Below are 25,238 nucleotides of genomic sequence, written 5' to 3' on the forward strand. Positions count from 1 at the left end.
ATAAGATTTCTTATTTCATGTCGATTCGGATAATTGGCATATATTATGAGTGTGAGAATTTCCCCCCCAATATTTAGAGATGAAAAGATGGCTCAACAACGTAGGCATCCTGAACCGAAGATTGCTGTCAGTATTGGTTAGTCAGCACACGCATGCTTTGTTGTAATGATCCCAGTCTGATTGGAGGAAGATTGGCAAGGAAGAGAACAGACAATTACGGATGGAATTGATGGCGGCAAAAAATAATGAAAAGAAAATTATCTAAAAGTAAATGGAAAGAAAGTGAACCAAAATGACGTAACATAAAGACATCAGCAAACTGAGTACACACAGGTTGTTGGAGACAAATTTTACGAGGCCCGCGCGCGTAAGACCTTGAAGAGACTCTCATCCATCTTGTACACGTGCAATCGCACGACGCACGTGTGTATATACCTACACACACGAAGACACATACCAAAATACTACATGAGTCTTATAAAAGACCCAGCCTCATAAAATTTCTCTCCCGGTTGTCAGTTTCATGAACACCGTCGTTTGTTACGTCCTCGTACGTATGATCCAATTCCGTCACCTAGCTAGTTACCCACGGGAGCTATTTTACTGGGAAGTGCAGCCCTGCATGTGCACAAGCACGGCCAGCGGCACACCGTGTCGCCGTCGTGTCGTGCCAATCCAGGCACGGCGCGTCGTCTTCGTTCTGGAGCCGCGTCACCGTCCTAATCGTGTAGTCGTCGACTCGTCGTAGTGGTCGCAGGATGGAGCTTTGCGATTGGATGGGAATCAGCTGTCTTCGCAAATCAGAGGATGTGGTGCGGATGGGCGTGGCGGCGGACGGGTGGGGTGCAGCCGTGCAGCAGTGTGGCAGAGGACTTTTTTATTTTTATATTTTAAAAATAAAAATTGTAAAACTAAGTTTTCATTTGAAAAAATTATAAAAAATAGTCTATTGTCGCCTGTTGTAAGGACGATAACAAGATGTTACCGTTTAAAAAAAAATGAAAAAACATTGTATTTCGTTGCTCTCAAAATTCAAAACACTATCGAAATAGTCATACAAAATTTAAAAAAAAGTTTGTTGTAGAGGATATTATAATCTATCTCATAAAAAATTTAACTTTTACAATAAGAAAAAAAAAAGATATTTTTTGTAGTCTGATAAACTGTGTACAACAAAATTTATCTTTTTTTGTTTCTTAATGTACATATCATATTATTGTTTGAATTTTTTTAGAGCTAAATCATAGTATCCTCTACACCATATATTTTTTTAGAATTTTTTATAACTATTTTGATAGTGTTTTGATTTTTTTAAGCAATAGAACATAATATTTTTTTATTTTTTAACTTGTCACCCGTTGAAAAGGTGACATCTTTATTTTTTAAAGGTGTCACCTTTCCAACAGTGACAATAGCCTATTTTTACAATTTTTCAAACAAACATCTAATTTTGTAATTTTTTGATTTTCAAAATATAAAAATTAAAAAACACCCGTGGCAGAGAGATGGGAGAAAGGACTTCATTAAAGGAAGGACTGGATGGGAAGGAGTTTTGGGTTTCGAAGCCCCGCTCGTGTTGTGCTGACCCAGTCTAATATTTCTTGTGTCATGCTATGCCGACGGGCTATGGACTGTTCAAAAATAGTCCGATGCAAGTTCCAGCTCTACTCTGAGCAGATCAAAGTTAGACGAGTGCTTGCTCGATTGGTAGAGGGTGCCATGGAGCACCACGCCTGCCCGGGCTTGAACCCGGCACCCACCTCCTCCTTACGTGATACAAGGCAATTCTCTTATTTCATAAAAATGATACCAAGCAACATATTGCATTTGCTTGTTTGTAATTTTAACCATATGGTATACCGAGAAAGAGATGCCTTCTTTACTCTGTTTGGATCGTAGAAAATTCGCAACCCTTGCATGCCGGCCGGAATATTGGAAAATTTTCGCGCTTGCAAATGGGCATCGGATCAGCCTAATCAAGTACCCAGACAAACAGGTCAGGCTAAAGCGTTAGCAGATATGTCATCTCGAAACAAAATTTCTGCACAATCGGAACAGTGCTTGAGTAGCAGCTGACTATTCTATTTTGTCCGGCTGATCGTGTCAGCCAAGAGACGCAAAGAACAAAGCAGCCATTGGATACGTACGCCTGACGGCTACATGAATTCACCTTCTGACAGGAGCGCTCGTGCACTGTCGCTGTCCTGTCACTCGCAGTCATCGTTCTGTCTTCTCCGACGACGGCGACGTCGTCGATAAACTGTCACCGTCCAGCCATGCATGCATGGGTTTCGCCGTGTGCGTGTTCGTGACACGAGTCGCCCGCCTAGGCACGCCACGCACGGCATGGCGTATCGGCGACGCCGCCGGCAGCCGTGGTACTGAAAGCTGACCTGCAAGGCCGTGCAAATGGAGCCCCGTTAATTCAATGTTGGGGCTTTTAATCCCAACAAGTTGCAGTCCAAAAAACTTGGGGCTTCCGGAAGCATGAGTTAGGACCGGTTTTTAATGAACAGTAGAGGAGAGAAATTAAGCACAAGATCTACCTTGGACTGGTTGTTCTTCAGCATCAAGTATTGGCAAGCAAGTTTTTTTTTTTTTACGGGCAGATCGCAGGAGTTTTATTCATGTAAGTCAGGATTACCATCACGAATTGCCACCTCCCTTAGCCAGCTGAGGGTGAAATCGTTTCAGTACACACCAGATTATCATTAGAAGATATTCTTGCACAGCCCTTTTACAATTAAAATAGTAAAACTAGTAAACATCTTGCATAGCTCCTTAATCCATACCATAAGCCTACAACAGTTGACGTTTCACATGAGTTCGTTCGAAGAAGATTGGGCAGTAGTGAAGACTATCCGCTTTCAAGGCGATATTAGTGTAGCTAAGTGCCACTGCGACCAGTAAACATATTACTAGCGTGTATTTTACCTATATTTTTCACGGTACATTTTAAATACGGGAGTTGTTTTTCTTAGGCGCTTGATTTTTTTTATTTTTTAGGTGACAGCATCTAACGGCTCATAGCCTTTCTTCAACCTCCGCCTGCCTGACACCGCCAAACGCCCGCTACGCTCGCTTCTTCAACCGACGCTGACTCGCTCCCCTGCCTCTGCCCTCCCCGGTGACGACCCTGCCGCCCCTCCCTCGCTAAATTCTCGTCTCCGCTCGCCCCCGTCCACCGGTCATCCTCCATTGCCCGTGACCAGCGCCCCCTCCTCCGCCGGGCCGGCCTGCTTTTCTGGACATCTCTCTAAGCTCAAAAAACACACCGGCAGCTACAAAACCCCCCTTCCCGAATCCTAACCCTCATCGACACAGCGACGTTGTCGCCTGATCGAAATTTCTAAATTTTAGACGTTTGAAATTTATAAAGTGTGTTTAAATATATATTCCACCCCATATACTAATAAAATCGTAAGTAACCAATCAAGATGCATCGTCCCACGATACTTAACTTGCAAGAAAATCATACTAGAGTTGCACTCACAACCTATCACTTGCAAAACGATGCACACAATGCTGTGAAGATTTTCTTACAGCGCTCGATCTCACGTGATTCGCCAAAGGGGTATTTGGCGGCCACTGTATCACTCAACTGCCACGTCACCTGAATCTTCTTTGACTACGAGTGATTGAGCATATGCTTAGCTTAATATCTGGCCGTCATGACCACATAATCTTTACTACCGGTAATTAAAGGGCAGCCGCCATTTGCTCTGACGACAGGTGCTGATGTTACTGTCGGTTCTGTTAGCCATCTTTTCTGTGATGACTGAGACGATGGGGACAGAAAAGAGATATACGGAGATAAGGATGAGGATATATTTGGCATAAACATAACATATATATAGATCATTCTCATGTTACTAAGTATACTTTAGTTTCGAACAAGGGCTATAGATTTATTTGATGATGATATCCATCGTAAGCTAGCTTACTCTCAGCGGCAAAGTTAGGGCAAAATAGAGGGAGTGCAGGATCTTACACACGTATAGCTTTATGCTCGACATCAATATGTTTGTGGGTGCAGAAGTTTGAGTCGTAAGGGTGCGATAAAGGTAAAATTATGAGGGTTAGCATTGATTTTCGGTTTTTGTACGAGTGTATCCGCACCCCTGCTCTCCATATACTTTCACCCTGCTTACTCCACCGCGTCATTTCCATTTGTACAAGGTGACACAGGTATTGCTACAAGAGACTCAACATGCATGGATAAATATCAACGGCAGCACTGTGGTTTTTTTTACACAAAATTGATATATGTAGTAGATCGACGCTTGTTTGTGCAGTGTAAATTACCTTACGCTCTTGTGCACATTGATAAAACTATACATGCTAGATGAAATTGGTAGGAAAGCTTTACAATTGGCTCTCTTCAACGTACGTAAAGACGTTACTGATTGACCATTTTGTTATTTTGTTTTGTCTCACTTCTATTTATCTTTGTTGTAGGACTCTGTTTTTCAGGTGTGAAATATAGAAGCACGTCTATTTAGGTGGTAAATTCGATACTTATTATTCTAAGGGATTAGCTTGTTTGAAGCAAGAGGACGGAAACATTACTCAAATAAGAATGTTCTTTGAAGCGAATAGAGGCAGGTGTTGCAATGGTTAATAGATTATTGTTCTAAGTGACTAATCTGTTTTCTTGTTGTGTAATTGGTAGCTGGATTGGTTTGCAGTCTTGTAAATCTCCGCAATAAGCGTATTGTCGGATGAGCTACAGTGTTACAACGAGTTCTCCTAATGAAAGGAATAGTAGCTCTTTTGCGTGAAATATAAACATTACAGCCTGATCGATGGCATCAACACAAGTCGACCTTCTTCCTCATATGGATACCATGATCTTGATCGATCAAGTTCGCTTTATGCTAGCATATATAGTTCCTAGCTTACCAGAAATTCACCAACGACATACATGTAAGCTAAATAATTTCATAGATGATATATGTAAATGTTCATTTGCAGAGACGTTAAAGGATTTTTGTGCAAATCTATTACCAATTTATTACCTTTCTCAAGCTAGATCAACTACTTTCCTCTATCTTATGTGCAAATGTCTAGATACATGAAGGAAACTCTACAATTGAGTCCACTATTTACATTTCTACCAGTTCTTTGCAATGTGTTTATGAACACCGCAGCTCAATCACCTCGCGGAGAGCACGTCTCGACACCGCCACATCCCTCCCGGCGATGAACGGGTGCACGAGAAGCTCCGCAACGGTCACCCTCTTACGATGGTCCTTCTGCATGCACGCGGCCACGAAACTCCGGCCACACCACGCCATCCGGCAGCGTGGGCGGCTCGCCGAAGCATATGGTGCACGCGAGCGCCGCCCAGCTCGGTCTCTGCCCGGCGGGAGCAGCAGGTAGTGCCCCATGATGAGCTCCAGGACGGTCACGCCCAGGCTCCACACGTCAACGGCGAAGGGGTCGACGCGGTTCGAGTCCTCGTCGTGCAGCCGCTCTGTGTCAAAGAGCTCGGGGCTCATGTACGCGGTGCTGTTGTGTAATCATGTCTGTTTGAGTGTGTGTTTACGCAGGTGTGTGTGAGTCAAGCTGAACTGATCGACCGTGTTGTCAGTCTGCAGTTCAAGCGTGTGTGCGCGCATGAGTTTAGAGTTTGTTGAGCTCCTAAGCGAGCAAGGTGGAGGTGTGGCGCATGTTCATCTCAAAAGCGTTTGAATCGGTCAGGAAGTTTTAATCGTGTGATTGTGAGGAGCATGCGTGAGTGCTTACGGGCTAATAAATGAAAATAAAAAGAAGGGGATCAATTTTGACCCTCGAAAGAACTATCTCCCAGTTCGTTCGTTTTCATTAAGTTCATTCATCTTTACGCACACGCGTTCTCAGCTTGCCGGAACGTCTGGTGTCGCACTCAGTATGCACGCCGGAACATTTCTCGGTGCCAACAAGTGGTATCAGAGCCACGGTAACTACTTCTGATGTTCGGCGATGGTGACGGCACCGTCTCCCCCAAGACCCCTCCAGCCAGGATCCGCACTGACCGTGTTATCAGTCTGTAGTTCAAGCGTGTGTGTGTGCGCGCACGCGCGAGTTCAGAGTTTGTTGAGCTACTGAGTGAGCAAGGCGGAGGTGTGGCGCATGTTCAGCTCATGAGCGATGGAATCAGTCAGGAAGTTTTAATCATGTGATTGTGCGGAGCATGCGTGAGTGCCTACGGGCTAATAAATGAAAAAAAAAAACAAAAAAGAAGGGGATCAGTTTTGACCCCCGAAAGAAATATCTCCCAGTTCATTTGTTTTCGTTAAGCTCGTTCGTCTCTGCGCGCGCGTTCTTAGCTTGCCAGAACGTCCCGTGTCGCACTCAGCCTGCACGCCGGAATGTTTCTCGGTCCCCAATAGGCGGTACCCTCGTAGGACGTGCATTGGTCCCCGGCACCGGAGACGACCCTGGTGATGCCAAAGTCTGCGAGCTTGACCTACCCGGCTCTTCTGACGAGGAGGTTCACTGGCTAAATGTCATGGTGGATGAGGTACCCGAGGTCAGACAGCACCTGCGCCGCCACCTCCACGACTGCCACCTCTTGGAACGCTCTGTGACCAGCGAGCGAGTCGAGCGAGCCTCGATCCATCAGCTTAAGGAGGAGCGTGATGTGAGGAACCGTTCAAATAGTATTCTAATTAATCATTAAGTCAATCATTTGCTTAATCATAACTTCGATAATTAATCAGAATATCGCCCCGATAGTCTTAGCATGTGTTTTGTGCCTAAGATCGGAACACATGTCTTTCCAACATATGCATCACAACATAGCTTAAGAAAAAGCGAGTAGTTAAAGTTATATTAAAAGTTCTTAAACATACAACTATTTACAATAATTTACACAAAGAGATAACTAAGCAGCGAAAAAACAACAAAAGGAGAGCGGCGCCATATGCCCTTAGGCACCACTCCTAAAAGCTACGCCGACAGAGAAGGATGCACTACTCATGCCTTTCTCCATCATTTGTGGCCATAAAGTAGCCAAACACCGTATCTTCCTCACTAGCAGAATCTGAAAGAGTAGCATGAGTACGAAGGTAATCGTAAGACTTAATCCATACATGGCACATATAAATATCTCGACTCCAAGGATTATGCATTGAACCATTAGCAAGAAAAAAAGCCACAAGCTTAAATAAATTAACGTGCATAAGCAACCTAGACATGTATGTGTGAGCACATATACTTTACCAACCATGGACAAAACTACCCTGCAAACCTCCATATGAACATAAATGTAAATGGAACCACCATAAAAATAACAGTAAAGAACCATCTCATCCTCATACCAACATACCATAGCCACCAAACCAAAATTGGAAACTCTAAGACCGATGCAAATAACAGAAGCATGCTCATGACCGAGAGCACGGCATTTCGAAATATTTTTACACCCTGCAGGGGATACTCCTAGACCCATATGACTCGAGGACCATATGGCTCATGTGTCCACATAGGCCCATGCAAGAGGATACTCGTGTCAACCTTTCCCAATAAGTCCTAACCATTTGGATCATACATCGCTCGGTGCGGAGGTATCTAGAACTACTCTTGGAGCAAACTAGATACCTCTACAAGCCCGTCCGCTCACACCGTCGATGTTCAAGCCCAAATGACCACAGCTACAAATATATTCAGCTCTTCTTACCATTAGATCGACATGTGGTGAGTAAGATAAGTTCTAGAGACAACTATGCCGACGGATGGCCTTAAACGATGCAGGTGGTCTACGGTGTCCGAGTTCCTCTCCTAAACTGCCCCGAGGACTCCTATTGAGCAGAAAACACCCCTAACACCGCCCAAATCTCGTCTCATACTCACCACTCATCCAACCATCTCAACATCATAAATGTATTTATAAACCAGAAGTGAGCCCTATGCTCGCGAACAACAGGGGCACTGTCGCTCATCTTCTACTGAGGATCTAAGCATTGCTAAGAATTTTGAGCGACTCTTAAGTTAGACATCAACCTAGTGAACAAGGCTACAAAGATATGGATAAACAACAACACCAGGTAGAGATCATGAAATAAACATAGGTTCTACCCGAATAAACCCGACACTTGACTCAACACATGCAAACATACATAAAGCATAATTTATCAATTGAGACTCCACTCAATTCGAACAAATGGTGCAATATGCTTAGATGCTTGCCTTGCTGCTCTGAGGTCTGTATGATACTACCTACACAGAATTCACAGAATTGGTGTGCCTCGGTGTTGCCCTCGGTAACACCCGTGTCACGCTCCGGTTCTTCGTTCACTAAACGAACGCATGCAATAATGAGCATGAATGACATGCAATGAAAGATGCTTCACAGTGCACGACGATAGTGAAGATGCAATGTTTTCAGGTTATGAGTTTTAAGGCATCAAAGATTTCTTAATTTAGATTAATGTTAAGCATTTAATCATTTCATGGATTAAGTAAGCTTAACACAAAGCTTAGATCTAATTAGAAAATTAATTTATACTTAACATGAGGGTGATTATTTTTAATGAGCAGGGAATCAAATAAGATTTACAAAATTAATTTTATCAATGTACCAATATTTATTTATGAATTAACGAAGCTTTAAACATATTTCATTAGTCATAGAAATTCTAGTACATATTTCATAGCCCCTAGTATTTTTATCATGTAGATTATGATCATATGAATCTAACAAAACTGATTTCATTGTTTTTGGAGCTATATTCATTTTCATATGAATTTTACCAATTTTAGCCGATTAACCATTGAGCAAAAAATTGATTTCACCATTTTCTAAATAACCGAATAAAAAAATTGGCTCGGAAACCTTTTTGCACCCGGTCGTTTCTAGCCACAGAGATGAAATGTGAGCTCGACTTATTTGACTTGGGTCAAAACCAACCCGCGCCAATGGCCGGCTATGGCGGGCGGCGTTGGCAGGGTCTACCCGGCGCAATGCCGACGACCGAGGAGGGTAGCAGTGCCACTAGCCGATGCGCGTGAACTCGACTGGGGAACATGTCATTGACGGCGATGGCTGAAGAGCCGCGGTGATGGTGCACGGTGGTAGTGACACAACAGTGGCTCGGTACGAGCGTATCGGCGACAAACGGCAACCCAAACAGCCCGACCGAGGGCACCTACAGCTTCCACGTGGGACGGCGAACACAATGGCGCGACTAGATGTTGATGGGCCCAATAGTGGCTCGACTGGCGGCGTGTGCAGGGAGGCGGCAGTGGCTCAGCCACCGTCGACAACCGCGCCAGCGACGAGCTAAGAGAAAAATAGCGCGCACAAAAAGTAGAGGAGAGCATGGGGAAGCTCACCGCGGGCTTGTGTGGACTGGAGAAGCAACGGCTCGGCTACTCGGTGGTGAGAGGCGGAGGGAAGGCGCTGGCGTCGAGGAAGACACAGGCACGCGAAATCCGGCCAGGGAAGAGTGGGGTCTCGGAGGGGAAACGGCTTGGGTGCTTCGGAGGCCTTCTTCCTTGCTTCACACAGCTCAGGCTCGAGGGAGGTCATCAGTGGCGCGGCAGATTTGGCGATGACGTGCATTGTGGCGCTCTGCTCTGTTGGCTCGGTCGAGCGAGAGAGAGGAGAGCGAGCAGAGAGGGAGGCCGAGGGGAGGAGATAAGGGCGGCGTCTAGCACCTCGGGAAGGAGCACGACACTGTGACTTGGATTTTCGGTGATGTGACTGTTGCCGGCCTCCAAAGTCAATGAAAGTGGCAGCCAAAGAGAGCAGAGGAAGCGAGAGATAGAGTTAGGCATGAACAGTAACCGGCCAAAAATATCCCTATCCCTTTTCCAAACCATTTGGATATTCCTATGGTCCAAAATTCATGCAACAAATTTTGTGTGAAATTATAATTCACGTGCAATCCATTTTAACTTGTTTGACCCCAATACCCTGAGCCAATTTCAAACTAAAATTCTCCAAAGATGCAAGCTTTTCTTATTGTTATATTTTTTATGCCTTCAAAATAATTTCCAAAAATTTGGAAAAATTCATTTATATTCTTCCTATGGTATGGAATAATTTTTAAAATTGTTTCCTACTCTATGTTATACAGAAACTTTGTGAGATACTTCACAAAGCATCATTTAATATTGACTTTAACAATTTATGTTTAATTTGAATTGCACGTCAAAACTTTCTCAAAACAATTTAGCACAATGCTAATGATTCTTACTATGCTTAATTATATGTTTACAGACTTTGGGTTGTCACACATGATGTCACCGGATGCCGTTGGGAGGACTGTGTGGCACCGGACGATGTACGTTGAGTCGACGCGGCATGCGATGTCCGCCTCGGTGGCTGCGGCGGTCGGGTTCACCACGGTGAAGAATCTTTAGCATCTAAAGCACCAACTTCCGACAGTGGGAGACCTTGTAGATTGTGCCGCCGTTGCCACGTCCTAGGACGGCGAGCCTGTCAAAGTCGGACAGGCGAAACTCGTCATGTTGAGCCGCCGCCGATATCGAGGCAAACGTGGACGGTGTGGGCACGGCAACCGGCGCCAAGGCGGGGTCAAAAGGCGCATGATGGCATGTCGAGAGTGAGATTGAGCTATGGCAGTCTCTTGTCTCTTGTCATCGTCAGTGCCATTTTGAGGGTTTGAAGATAATTCGAATGGTGTTTTAGTCGAAACAATGTTGCTTATATAACTAGCCAAAGTCTACGCAACTGAGCAGATGGATTTACAATATACTCTCTACAGTCCAAAATAAGTGTTATTTTGAGTTGTGTGCAGTCAACTGTTTCAAACATTGTCTACACATTATTTTTTAGAGTAAATTTCGCAAAACACTAGGTTTTCTGGCCCTAGTATCACAAAACCCCGGGTTTTATGGTCAATGTCACATAACCCTGGGTATCGTGGTACTAATGTTTCCAAAAACCCCATCCATAACCAATTTGCTTATATCCTTACATGTGGGTCCCATATGCAGGATGACATGGCCCTTGAGCTCCTTGCACGCGAGCTGTCGGCGTGTCCATGCTAATACACGTTAGAATTGATTGGTTGGAACAGATCGAAAAATCAGGTCACGAACTCCTAGGGTGATAGTTTCCTTCTCCATTCGCGAGCATAGAAGGCTTGCCGTGATCGCCGGAAGCGAGCGCTGCCCCAAACCTCGCCCACATCGCTGCAATCTTCGATCCACCAACTGTGTCGCCTTTCTTTCCACCCCACTCGCTGCCCCTCTTCACCCATTGATAGCCAGGTATTCAGATCATCTTCTATCCCACGCTCGGTTGCAAAATTGTTTAATTTGATAGGTTCATGTGAATGGTGGGTAGTTTCCTCTGTACAATGATTACATTCTGTTAAAGAATACATGCAGATTGATATTAACAATGGGTAGTGTTGCAGTGTTGTTGAGGGTTCATTTTTAGGATATTAAGTTGTTGAGGGTGCAATTTTAGGATAACGATCATGTTTTGATTTTTAGTATGCACTTTTGAGCCAATTGAATGGATTTGAATGAAATTGATGCAGAATTCCTGAAAACAATGCATGTACTTAACATAGACTTGAACACACTTGCTGCATCATGACTTGGTGATCCAATGCTTGTAACCGTGCCTGTATTGATCTAATTTATCAATGTTTATATCTTTTGGTAGGATGATTTATGAGGTGTGGAATCCACGGTTCTTCAAACATGATCGTTTCCTAGAGCCAAGGTTGTCGACGAGCCTGTGGACAAAGATCTCATTGGATTTTTTTAGCCTTAGAGAGTTAATGGAGAAGCTCGGGTACACAGGAGCGATGAGATGTATTTTGCCAAGCCTGGATGTTATTCTCGTGCATCCATGACAAGCATTGAGGGTGATAGTTCTTGCGAGGACATGCTGAGGGAGAATGATAGCATAAAGAGGCTGGACATACATATCTTTGAGAAAAAGTTAGTATCCAAGAATGTAGCAATAGAGAATGTGGTTGACGCTGCTAGTGCTTTGGCATGTACAAGCACTATTGAAGTAAAGAAACATACCAATTGAGATAGGGTAGAGGAAGCTTCTGAGCATTTGGACCCCTTCGATGCTAACTCCTAGCGAGAACAAGGTGACGATGCAGTGTTTTTAGTGGATGGTGATAAAGAAGATGTCAACGATGATGATGTGGACCTTCAACAAGAGAAACCAGATTACATTCAGCATCTGCAGGAGATGAAGAGACACAGAGTTGATCCTAAGAACCATTATGCAGGTGACACCAGTATCAAAGATTTGAATGTCGCTCCTATTGATTGTACCGCTCTTTCTGTTGTGGTAGAGGAGCCTAAGGTCGTAGGTGATGGTGATTTGAAGAAAGGGGTAGGGGCCCCATCATCAAGGGTTACGAAGAATAAGAGTGCCAACACAAGAAGAAAGGCTAGTGGAGATGGTGCCGGGTCTTCCCAAGTTGAGCCGTTGGTACTTTCTGACCCTCCTAGTGACGATAGTGGGGCTAGTGTTGTTGAGTGTGAAAGCAGTGATGAGGGGCAGAACCTTGATAGAGAAACTAAGCGAAAGAAGAGAAGAAGAGAGAAGAGGGGGGCTAATAGGAGGATTTACTTTTCTGAGGAGAACATGATGGACCAGACGCAGTTATGTGAGGGCATGTGCTTCACTGATGTCCACCAGTACAGAAGGGTGTTGAAATCGTATCACATTATGGAAGGAAGGAATTATGGCTATACAAGGAATGATCCTGATAGGGTGAATGTAAAATGCAATGGACCATCATTTTGTCCATTCATCATGTGAGGTTCACATGTTGGAAGTGAGCACACTTTCATGTTGAGGGAGTTGATACCTCACACATGTGGTGCGACCAGGGATAAATCAAGGGTGGACATCACTTGGTTGAGTTATAGGTACCTTTAGAATTTCAGAAGTGAACCTGATTGGAAGATTGGACCATTCCGAGATCAATGTATGAGGGAATTTGAAGCTCAGGTTTCTAAGACGATGGCTTACAAAGCAAGGCGAAAGGCTGGAGAGAAGGTTCTTGGCGACAACAAGAAATAATACAAGAGAATAAGGGACTATCTACAAACTATCATAGAAAAGAACCCTGGAAGCACAACAGTGGTATCGACTGAGGACATGACAGATCTTGGGATGAATCCAAGGTTCTATGGTCTCTTCATTTGCCTAAATGCTCAAAGGCAAGGCTTTATTAATGGTTGTAGGACTTTCATAAGTAAGTTTCTCAATTGTCGAGCATGCTTTGTCAATTCATAGCATCATGTCATATGTAAGTGCCCTATTTTTCTTACCTTTTTTCTTTTGCAGGCATTGATGGTTGCTTTGGGAAGCTCTCTAATGGTGCTCAAGTTCTAGCAGCTACTAGAAGGGATGGAATCAATAATGGTGAAAGCTCACAAGAACCTATCAGCCAATTTGAAAGCTCACAACAACCACAAAGCCAATCTCAATCCTCACAACATCCAAGCAGCGAAGAAGGAACAAGAAGGGCAGCAAAGCTTTCGTCGAGGAGAGGAAGAGGTGCAGCCATGCATAGTGGAAATTTCAACTACACTAAAACTATGGCAAGTAGAGGAAGAGCACGAGGAACCACTACTTGGAGGAGAGCTAGAGGAACTACCAGTAGTGGAAGAGGTGGAGGGAGCACTGCACTCATCAGATGGATACCATAGTGCATATGTCCTTTGTGGAGATATTTAGGCTGACACTTTAGTTATTGTTCTAGGTTATGGCTAGTAAAAATCGGTTTATCTCCTCACTTCGGATACCAATTATTTTGGCTATTTCTTGACATTCAATTCGGTTGCAACCTTTCTGTAACACCCTAATTTTTAATTTTTGCCAATTTATAAAATTTGCTAGAATTTACTTTTCAGCTTAAATGATTTCAAAAGAGAAAATGCTATTTTCATAAAAAGAGAATCTAATTTTGACATAGGAAATATTTGTTTAAGTGCATTCATGCTGTTTTAAGACATTTAGGTTTCCTTTGTTTTATTTGGTTTTCATTTGTGGCTTTTGGTTTGAATTTGTTTGCTTTGGTTTGAATTCAAAAGCTTTAGAAAATGGTTTTAAAAAAAAGAAAAAGATTAAAACCCCTTCGGGCCGCCCTCTTCTCTTTTCGGCCCATCCCCCGCGCCGGCCCGTTTCTCCCATCCTCTTCCCACCTGGGCCGCGCCCGCGCGCTGAGTCGGCCCAGCGTCGTTCCACCGTTGAAGACGCCTACGCCGAAGCCGCTTTCGCCCGAGTCGCTGCCAGTGGGACCCCCGCGTCAGATCCGTCATCTACGAGTCAATCTCCGCCACGCCGTCGCCGAGTCCGAGTTGAAAATGACGCCGGCAAGGAGTCCTGGCCTTCCCCGAGCCCCTTCGTGCCGCCTATATTAAGCCCACCTCCCCTCGGGTTTTCCCCAAGCCAAACCCGCCAGATTCTGAGCCAATCCGCCAAATCTTCGAGCTCCGGCACCGCCATCACCACCGTCTTCGCCGATCTTGCCGCCTCACCGTTCCAAAGCCGCTAAGCCTCACCCGAAGCCATCGAAGGAACCGCCTGCATGTGCTGAAGCTTCTTTGAGCTTCGCCGTCGCCGATTGACCACTGGAGCACCCTCGCCGATGAAGATCTGAGCCCTCCGCTGCCCCAATCATCGCCGACCTCTTTCCGGTGCTTCACTGTCCTCAGTAAGCCCCAAAACGGATTCCCCGTGAGCTTGTCGTCATGTTTCGCCACTCGCCGTCGCGCCATGTGGCCGGCGACGAGGTTCCGATGAAATCTCCAGCCGTCTGCCGCCGTGAGACCTTCGGTGCCACCGCTTCCCTTCTTCCCCGGTCGTCCGATCACCGTGCACCATTAGATCCGAAACCAGTGGCCTAGATTAGATTGGAGAATACCCCTTCGTCGACCAATCAGAAGCTGACGCGTGTCGTCTTTTAATCCCAGTCAGCCTCGGCCACATCATCTGCCCCGTCATCAGCCACCTCAGTGCCACATTGAGAAAAGTGCTGACGTGTCTGTCAAATCAGCACTTACGCATTAAATCAAGGTTTTTCAATACAAAAATAAATATGATAATTCCCAAAATTTGGTAACTTTGCAATTTAGCCCCTGAACTTCTCTGTATTACAAAAAGAGCCATATCTTTTTACACTTAGGTCCCTAAACTTTTCTAAAATTACATATATGTCCTTCTATTTTTATAAAAGGTCCCTAGACTTTCTGTTATTTGCAATTAAGTTTTTTTCTTTTTCAAGATAAACTCTAATCTTGTTTTTAGCATATCTTTTTTGTCGTAGCTTCGTTTTAAGTGATTCTCGCGTTGTTAGATTCGTTTTTCAGAGCTTTATCTTTCTAGATAGGTTTTATCTTGTTGTTCTTTTGTTTTGTATTTTGTTCTTAGTGTATTTTGTTTGTGTGCTTTGCCAGTAATTGTGCGATTAGTCAACTAGGTTAATACACTGAGCAGCAGCAAGGCGAAGGTAAGTGTCTATCAATATGATGGGCAGTCACATATGTTAGGATTTTCTTTAGATTTTCCTTTATCATCCCTTAGAACCTAGATGGTTTATGGTTAGGTGTTTTTGTTGAGTAGATTGCTTAGCCATGCTTTTGGGGATACTGGGAAGTGTCATAATCTTGACTAATGAACATATGCAATAATGGTCGCTGATGCTTTCGTCCCGCTGCCGTCGTTTAGATGCTGTCGTTTAGCTTTTAAAGTTGTTTAGGTAAAGTCTTTATTGTAAGAAGTGAACGATTATAAGTTAAAGTATTGTTTTTGTTACTTCACCTATGACGTCCTTATGTGTGTTAAACTTTCTGGGTACACATAAACCGCACTTGGTTTTGTCCATTAAAACCGGGTGTGATACTTTCCCTTTTGGAATTTTATTGGTATGTCATTCTTTTATATGTTAGTTGTCAAGTACATTGCGAAACAATTTATTTTGATGATGTTGAATGGATGTGTCTAGTATTTCAGTTACTTCTGTTTTAGAGTGTGACTCATGCACATAGCACAAGTGCACATTCATCATCCACTCCAGAAAACTGAAGGCAAACAGATATTGACTTTACTTCCACAAGAGTGATCCCAAACAATACCTTTGTTTCTAGAAAAATGCAACAAATTGAGTTTATTGATGCCATCTAATAAGATGACACCAACAAAACACAACAAAGATCTTTGCATTCTATTGTTCTCACATACACAATGGCAATACATGATCCTAGCAAGTACAAACACGCCTAAACAAGAGATCACTAGGCCAATGCCACTCAGGCAGCTGCAGCTCTTCCAATACTCTGTTGTTTACGTAGCTTCATCCAGCTGATATCACACAAGAAGCTGAAATCTTTAGGATGTGATTACTTCAGTTGAGCATAAAAGAGTCCAGAGAGCCTGAAACATCAACAAAAGATTCAGCTTCTTGAAATAATAGTGTTGCAGCTTGTCAAAACTCTATTCCATTTCTTTTTTTCAGAAACTAAAACCGTCCAGAATTTCTACAATATGGCTTCCACAATAATTTCTGTGTAAAATGCAAATCAAGATTATGTAACTGTTGAATCATAGTTCTCCAATTTTAACACTAATACCATGGGCTCGAATTTAGATAGATGAGTACCTGTTTGTTTCTCTGGTATAACATGAATTTAATAGCACTAGCTGCCATGGATGGTTTTCACGATGTGAATCTGAATGCTAGCATGAACTATGCACATCGAGACATTTGCTAACCAGGAACACAATAAAAATTTACTCACTTTTTCTTGATGGTGAGGGCTGCGGCTGCAGGGGCAGCGGGGAAAGCGCTACCGCATGCGATAGCAATGAGGGTTGTGAGCGCGTCGACGCCTGGTGTGGCGAGGGAAGTGGAAATGAGGGCGACAACTGGGGCAGGAGCGGCAACAGGTCCATGGCTAGCGTAACAACAAGGGCGACAGTAGCAGGGACAGTGGCTGCAAGCCGCGGCGAAGGGGGTGACGATGGGGTACGATGAAGAGGACAGCGACAGTGGCAAGTTGTACTGGTCTGGATCGAGGGCACCTTTACTCGATCTCTCCCAACCAGATAAGCTGGTCCAACACGTCAACAGCTCGCGTGGAAGGAGCAAAGGCCATGTCATCCTGCATATGGGACCCACATGTAGGTTAGAAGCAAATTGGTTAAGGGTGGGTTTTTTTGGAAACATTAGTACCATGATATCCGGGGTTATGTTACACTGACTGTAAAACCCAGGGTTTTGTGACACTAGGGCCACAAAACCTGGGGTTTTACGAAATTTAGTCTACTTTTTATGTATTGAGTGTGGATATTTGAAAATGGCATAGATAGATCTAACTCAAAAAATATTTTCATAATAGTATATTTTTGCTATGTTTTACCAATATATTATAACAAAACGTAGTAGTAAAAGTTGTATTTTAGGGACCATGTCGATATCTAAAATGACGCTTATTTTGGACTGAAGGGAGTATTGCATTCGCTATCAGACTCTAATGCCTATGAGTATACACAATTGTATATGCTATGCAATTTTAATACTTGTGATTGAAAATGTAGGTGCATTTGCTATACAAAGATAACAGATCTAATTGATATACATACACTCCATATGACCTAGCCCAACCAAAACAAGTGGTAGATGCATCTTCATCTTTTTCCCTAAATTAGTGAGATTTTTTCTAGATTTTTTTCCTTCTAATTCTTTTTTACTAAATTATTAATGAGGTGTCTTGGATTCCACTATCAGTTTCTTTATCTATTTAAATCCTAAAAAATATTTTCTTATACAACAGTGTGACTGCGCAGTACCATAAAGTGGCTGACTGTGTTGAGATTTGACGTTTAGCCTTGTTCTTTTTAAATCTTTCTTTCGAAAACGATGTGAAATATTCCAAAACTATATCAGCCGCGATGGATGTACATCGATGTTGTCCTTCTAAATTCGAGGAGAAATTTAGAATTGGATGGAGACTCGTTGGTCATAGGCTGGAGACTGCGTGCTGAAGATTGTTTCATGCTGCATGTAATCTGCAAGGCAAAATATACTTCTTCTACACGATGTGTGTTTTTCCCGTATCATCTATATCTGTAATTCCTATGCTCCAAACAAGCCCGACCAATCATTGTTTGTGGAGGCGATTATCAGGTCGATATAGGCCATATGATTATCTTCTCTGCTAAGATAATATCTTGGAGTGCCGCACCCTGAGATTACTTAACCAAACAGAAGAATGTGATAGATTATTAACCCAAGACACTTGGAGATTGGAAGCCCCGTCAGTGACGAATACTTGCATCTTTTAATTCGAGGTGACGTACGATTTTTAGTTTTAAACCAGCAGTAAAGCCCTGGTAGATATTTTCAAAGACAGAGATTGCTAAGGTAGGAAAAGAGAGAAATGGATAGACAGAAAGGGAGGGGCTGATAGCTACGTCCAGCAAAGAGTCAGCAAAAGTATTTCTCTAACGTGGAAAGCGTTTGACAGTTTGAGTTCAGCGTAACCTTGAACGAATGTGCATAAGTCGCCGTACGCCATCGGGCACGACTGTCATTAGCACACCACGTTTGGTCGAAAACTAATTTGGTATAATGAATTTTGACCCAAATTGGTCATGGTTCGCAATTGATTTTTATGATCTTGGTTGCCCATGACAAGTGTTAGGATCTTGTAAATTACAAGCTTTATCGGCTGTCAATGTACAGACGCGAAGGAAGCTTATATGTGGTGTGCAAGTTGCATTTTGTTATATTTACTTGAGCCAATCCACATTGGCATTGCATGAAGCCATCGGCACCCAATGTCTTCTCTCGCCAATAGCAGAGGCTGCTTGCTACCTACTAGCATTGGCAACATCAAGATAAACCAATTAGTAAATGATCATCGAATAACGAGCAGCTGCTACAAGAGCTAGGGAGGTGTGTTCGTCAAGCACGAGGGGAGGTGTCAGGTGTACGCGTGCGTCAGGCTGCAATGCGCCTAGGAGTTTTCTTTCCCTGGTGCATGAAATTTCTCGCTGCAAATATAGATATTTTACAGAAAAGATTGTTGTGGAAAATATAATTTTGCAAGTACGATGAAAGAAACCGCGTCTGCTAGGTAGATAAATTCTCACAAGGTTCAAAATTACAAGCTGAGAGCTTAAGTCTCTCACGGTGTTAACGGTCGAGGCTTGATATTCTCTTAACGAAATCCTAAGGAGGTGCTCAATTTTTTTAATTGCAAGCGAGAGTTCTGGCTATTTTCTTCACATGCAAGGCTGCATAGACTGTAACGTCCCATAATAGCTGTTTCGGAATTAAGCTGTAAACAAGGCACAATTCTTCGACAGGTTCATCCAAAATGCTGCAGCACAAGTAATGAGTAACAAGAGGAGTCCAGGAAGGATGGAGTAGCAACGTTAATTACTACATTTCAACTCAGCATTAGAAGCTGTATCTAACGAATGAAGTTGCATTCTGTAGTAGCAGAGAGAAGTAGACCATTCACAATTTCACATTCAGTGGCCTAGTATAACAAAGCTGGTAGGAACACAAGGACAACGTTCTGAAATTTACATGACACTATAGGTGATAAGCCCCTTTGTTTTGATCCAGTGCAGCGGCAAAAAAGAATAATCTATATATAGGACAAGCGGTAAAAGAACAGCATGTGGAGAAGCGGTCGCCATTCGGTTGCGTGGATCACACAGCCTGGAGCTTCTGCTCATCCACTGATTCCAAAGGAAGAACTGCAGGTTCCCACGAAGAGGGCTCATCAAGATGGATCTTTGCATACTCGCTCACCAGCCCATTCCTCTCTTCCCACATGATAGCTTTCCTCTCCTCTTCAGCCCTCTCGACCTTGTCTTTGGCCATCGAGGTCATGTCACCTGCTGCCTTAGTTACCATACCAAATGCGCTGGTTAGCCAGGAGGCACCAGCTGAGACATATTGGTTGCTCATGATAGCTGAACCCGCAATGCTGGCTTTCTGCTCAGCAGCGGCCAAAGCAGACTTTGTGAGTTCTGACACCTGATAGCGTTCATCCACCTCCTTGACCTTACTGCCAACAATGGTCCGGCCCAGATTGATCTTTTCGCTCAGGCCATACTGGCGGTCTAGAGATGCGACAGTGGCAGTAGCATTGGACAGGATATTGTGACGCTCGTCAAAGGATCTTGCTAGGTTGAGAGCATTATTGCTGAGGACAAAGCCCTTGGCCAACATGCTGCTGACAACATCTTCTGCCTTCCTGACTGCAGATTCAGTAGAGGGACTTTCTCTCTTTCCGTACCAACACACGATGCAAACAAATGCAAAGAAGTATGTCAATACATATTTAAGGAAAGTAGTACTTCATCTGAAAATGAATCATAGACAAAGTGATCATCAAATGGACTGTAAGGTAAATTTCAGCATAACTGATTTGAGAGACAGCACATGCATTTTCATTTTGGCGTGACAGGATGATTCAATTAATCAAATTAACTGCCTAATTTAGAGGTGCTCTTGCCATCATGCACAGTTTAAGAGCCTATGTTATTTAGAAGTTGGCCAAGTCCACTCTGTTGAGGAAACAGCATCTAAAATAAGTATAAGCTAAGCAGCAAGAAAAAACAAGTTTCAATCGAAGTATCTTCAAGGATTGTTAAAAGGATACACTTTTTTGTCATTTTTTGTAATGCTGGATTCTTTCTTGATAACAAGTAGAATGTGGAACAATTGCCCTAAACCCCAAATACTTTCCTAGCAAGAATAATTTTTTTGTGTAAACAATTTACTATCAACTAGCTCTTTAGTTTGGTAGACAATAGGTAATCTTAATCCAATAAAATCACCATATCTCAGGTAATTTCTTTAAAATTTGATGTAACTTGAAATGATGAGCATGTCATGAAATGTAAAATATTCTTACTGATAATTGTTTGTGCGCTTCAGGAGGCAGCTGATAGTTCTCAGCTGGAGTTATGACAACAGAACGGTCAACAATTGTTGCCCCCTGTAGATGAGCAATCAAATGATTGGAAGCCACATATTGGATCAAAATAAAAGGCATAAGGTGAAATAGCATGAAACAAAAAGTAAAACCATCCTAGTGCAACAGAAAATTTAAATGGCTAAGGTAAGAAATGAGTTGCAGGGACTTGAACGTACCGAGAGAAGAACAGCAGTATCTGCTCCTTGTGAGTCTTTAAATGTGACATAAGCAAGCTGTGACCATTCAGATTCACTGATGGAGACAGAAGCAAATTTTTAGGAAATATTATTCCAGTTTTCCGATGCATATACAGCCAACATTAAGTATTGATAAATTACCTTTGCATTTCAACGTATTCTATATCCCCGGAGAAACTAAAGAACTCTGTGATCTCTCTTTTCAAAGCGTTTAATGAAATGTTGCTAACTTGTACTGTTCTTACCTGCGAGAAACATACAAAAAAAGAGCGAAAGGGATAAGATCTCTGGTGTGATTAGGACTTCAGTACATGGCAGGAGATAAGCTATGGTGACTGTAGTGATTATGCATTAGGTGACATTAGAATCAACACATTTCAGCCCGCCCAAAGTCCAAACATTCTAAGGTTCTAACAGCCAAATCTAGATCCTTTGGAGAATGAAGCATTAAACTGACCAAAGTACAAATTGCAGGCAGCTGTCAAACAGAATGGATTGGTTTACTGAAAGGTGCCTACTGTAACATATGCACCAAGGTTGGGGAAGTTGAAGGTGACAGTGGCGCAGAATGCCAGGGAAAGCAGTGAGGCAACAGCGGCTGGAGAGAAGAGGAAGGTGGCATACAGCATAGTAGCAGCTGGAGGAGGAAGGGAGAATAGGGAGAGAGGGAAGGAACAGTAGGGGGCAATTTGGGGGGTTTTGGGAAAATGTGCTTTGTCAACCTTGCCAGAGTGTCATTTTGAGTAGAAGATTGAAAAGACAGTAGACAAAAGATAATATATAGTTTCTTTTTTTTTGTACCATTTAGCTAGAGAGGGTTCGCCGGTGGTATTTTCTAAAGATTTCCCAATAAGATCTAATGCCCTCTAAAATACTTGACACTTTAACATGGGAAAACATACTGAATACAGTTTTTTTTACGGAAAACATACTGAATATGGTTCTTACCAAACGATGTACCAAAGCAAGCTACAGGAAGGAACATGTACTTGATAACACAGTTATCTTCTTCACCAAATATGTAACATGTTAGATGCCTAATATGGACATGATTAACCTGAGCAACTCTCTGTGCAGAAAATGAAAGTGCACAGTGTGATGTAATCACAAGTGTCATGTCAGTTATACGAGTTCACATGACATGCTTCAGCTAAATCAAGTTGATTCTGGGAACTGAAGTTATAAATTGAAGTGGAGGATACTCTTGCACCTTTTGTATATGTTAAGTAGGTATAAATACTAGGAGAGTTCGTGAAACAAATGTCAGAAATGAATGGTGCCAAGATTTGGTTTAAAAGAGAGATAATGTTGATGAGTGACACGGACCATGGCTAATCCAGCATCCTTACTCCAATCAAATTTATTTTATTCACCTATTTGTACGGTCACAGGAATTTATAAATTAGCAACACAAATCATAGTTATTTAATTAGTTCTCATGAACATGACAAAGGTCCAAGAGTATTCTTACTGTTGCACTTGGTAAATTCCTGGTTGTATAAATAGCTAAACAATTGGAATATTTGCAATTGTACTATCATCTATCGCACCATCAAGAGGCAATTAAATTAAGTTAGCATAAAGGAATTTCATATTGTGGCACATATACATTTACACACGGTAGATGTCCACATTTTTCAATAATTACCAGCCACGTAATGTGAACCAGGCTACCAGCTGTCACGCTACCAGAATCAAGGAGGGATTAATTTTCATAATTGCAAATTTTAACAGCAGCATTCATTGACATGACACCTAAGTCCGCAAAAGGCACAAAGAAAGGACCGAAACAAAAGAGCAATGTAACAGGTAAGAGCACACCAAGAAACAATCTTTTGCATCTAATTGGGGTCTCTATGAAATGCAGTAATCAATTGCTAGCCCTTCGACGAAATTTCAGGGGAAGCATCCCCAACAAGAGACAACGAAACTTGAAGATCAGATCTAGAAACCTCTTGTGAACACGGCGAGGTCAGAAATTAGAAGTCAGTGGAGTAACTAGTACAGAACATCAGGCATTCTTGGATTCGGGACCTAAAGAACCCAAAAAAAACTAGGAAAAAGTCCATCCTGCAGCTAACCAATCTAAAGACCATCAACCAAATAACCCATCACAAAGCCAGAATTCAACAAGCAGACGAAATCGCTGGGCGGAGCGCCCGGCCTCGCTTGCATCCAGAATCTTCAGCAATGCAGCCGTCTTCCGGGGAGCGGAGTAACTTCGGAAGGGCGGGTCTTCCAGAAATCTGCAATCACCATCCAAATGACCGAGGAATTCGCCGGACGCTGGTCAGCGCCGCGGAAACAACCCCAAACCAAATCAGGCAAATTCGTCGCGGAAACGTATCCTGCTGCAATCCCCTCTCCCCACTCAGGGTTCTCGGTGCTCAATCACGATCAACTCACGCGAACAAAACTCAGCAACTAGGCCCCCAAAACACCCTCCACCAAAACAGCAACGGCGAGTGTCGAGCTGAGCCGGCACTCACCTCCATCGCGGGGACGGATCTCGAGGGAGTAGCTCGCGGCGAGGCGCGGCGGCGATTCCGAGGCGGGGTGGGACGCGAGCCAGGTAGACGCAGGCTACTACAGGAGGACGTGGGCGTCCGTCGCTTTGGGGTTGGAGGGGGATTTGCGCCGTGTCGGCGAGCGGAGGAACAGGACGACTCGCAGGCGCGTGTGTCCTGTTTTCGCTTGCGAGTCGCGTGAGCTGTAACGTAACGACCGGCAGATGGTGGTTGCAGACCGGTAGCTGACATCGGGTTGGAAATTTTATAATAATTAATCTTAAAGAAATATTTTTTCTTATCATACTTTTTTTTATTTTTAGTTGTACGTGTCAGTTAATGAATAAGAAAACAGCGATATGGATTAAGGCCTAGTAGAAATTTTTCAGTAAAAAATCTTAAAAAACTTTCTTTCACTGCTATTTACCTCCTGTGGGCTTGGGAGTTCAAATATCACTGCCTCCTATTTCCCTTTTTCTTTTATCTTTCTTATTAGGTCATAAATACTTATTATTTTTATTTTTTTAAAAAATTTAACATATAACTTTGATTATTATTTTTTATAAAATATACTTATAATATTTAAAAAAATATAATATTATAAAAATATTTATCAAGATAATTTTACACATGTGATTTTTATATTTTTAAACTAAATATTTTGAAAGTTATTGATAATTAAAATTTTAAAATTTAATCAAATCTTAATCAAAGCGACAAATATCTATAACCTAAGTACATCTTTTGCATACTTTTGTTGGATTTTACACGCTGCCAAACTATGGATTGATGCATAAGTTCCTTTAGGTAAATACAACTCCGCGTGCGTTTATGCACACATATCTAATCTTGTCCGTTTATTTATCACACTTGATATTTGTTTATATATTGATTTTTTTTCATCTACTCTATAGTTTTTTCACTTACCTGTCAGAGTATTAAGTAAGGGGTATCCTGGTTAATAGGCCCCACATTGGATATAGCGTCCGATGAGAGATATTTTCTAAACGCTGGTCTATCGCGCGACTAGCCCTTAGCTCGCACGACCAGCGCGAGACTTGCGCGACTAGCCTCCTTATGATTTAATTACAATTTAATGTGATCCGCTGGTTGTGAGGCGTTCATGCCTAACCTAGCTAATTGCATTTATTGATATCTAGTTAAGTGTTTTCTTTTCTGAGGCTTCTCCTACAGCGAACAAAGTTGTGTCCAGCGTAGATAGGCAATGCCCCGTCCTGTAGCATTAATTGCTACAGAGTGGGGTGTTACGGACCGACTTAGCACCACATGATAGATGGGATAAGGTCTGCAGAACAATCAGGCAAGTTGACGAATTTGCAGGCAGACTCACGAAAGGCTGTGACGGAACGGCTTGGCAGATGAGCTTACGGCGCACGACGAGGGGATAGGCAGGACTACCGAGGTAAGGTAAGAGTTGAGGTGTCCAAGAGCATGATACGGGCCCCGCAGTATCACCAGCGCAAGGTGCAGCCCGCATACTCCGCGTGATAATGGTCTGAGAAAAGTACATCTAGCTAGGCATGGATCAGCAGAAAAAGATCCACTTGTAAGTTCTCCTTCTTTTGTTTATAAAGAG

General features: G+C 42.9%; 1 protein-coding gene and 1 pseudogene across 1 annotated transcript; both read right to left on the reverse strand.

Annotated features, from left to right (window-relative positions):
* Positions 1-5,135: 5,135 nt before the first annotated feature.
* On the reverse strand, positions 5,136-11,143 carry LOC133910737 (mitogen-activated protein kinase kinase 9-like; annotated as a pseudogene).
* An 8,319-nt stretch (positions 11,144-19,462) lies between these two features.
* LOC133913160 (binding partner of ACD11 1-like) lies at positions 19,463-23,848 on the reverse strand. Its single transcript, XM_062356223.1, has 5 exons — positions 23,624-23,848; positions 21,276-21,379; positions 21,114-21,189; positions 20,875-20,958; positions 19,463-20,243 (listed from the first exon to the last, which is right to left on the reverse strand). The coding sequence occupies exons 1-5, from the start codon at positions 23,627-23,629 to the stop codon at positions 19,662-19,664; spliced, it is 852 nt and encodes a 283-aa protein (XP_062212207.1). The 5' UTR covers positions 23,630-23,848; the 3' UTR covers positions 19,463-19,661.
* Positions 23,849-25,238: the final 1,390 nt, after the last annotated feature.

The sequence above is a fragment of the Phragmites australis genome, chromosome 3 (genome assembly GCF_958298935.1).
Source record: "Phragmites australis chromosome 3, lpPhrAust1.1, whole genome shotgun sequence".
In the NCBI taxonomy this organism is placed as follows: Eukaryota; Viridiplantae; Streptophyta; class Magnoliopsida; order Poales; family Poaceae; genus Phragmites; species Phragmites australis.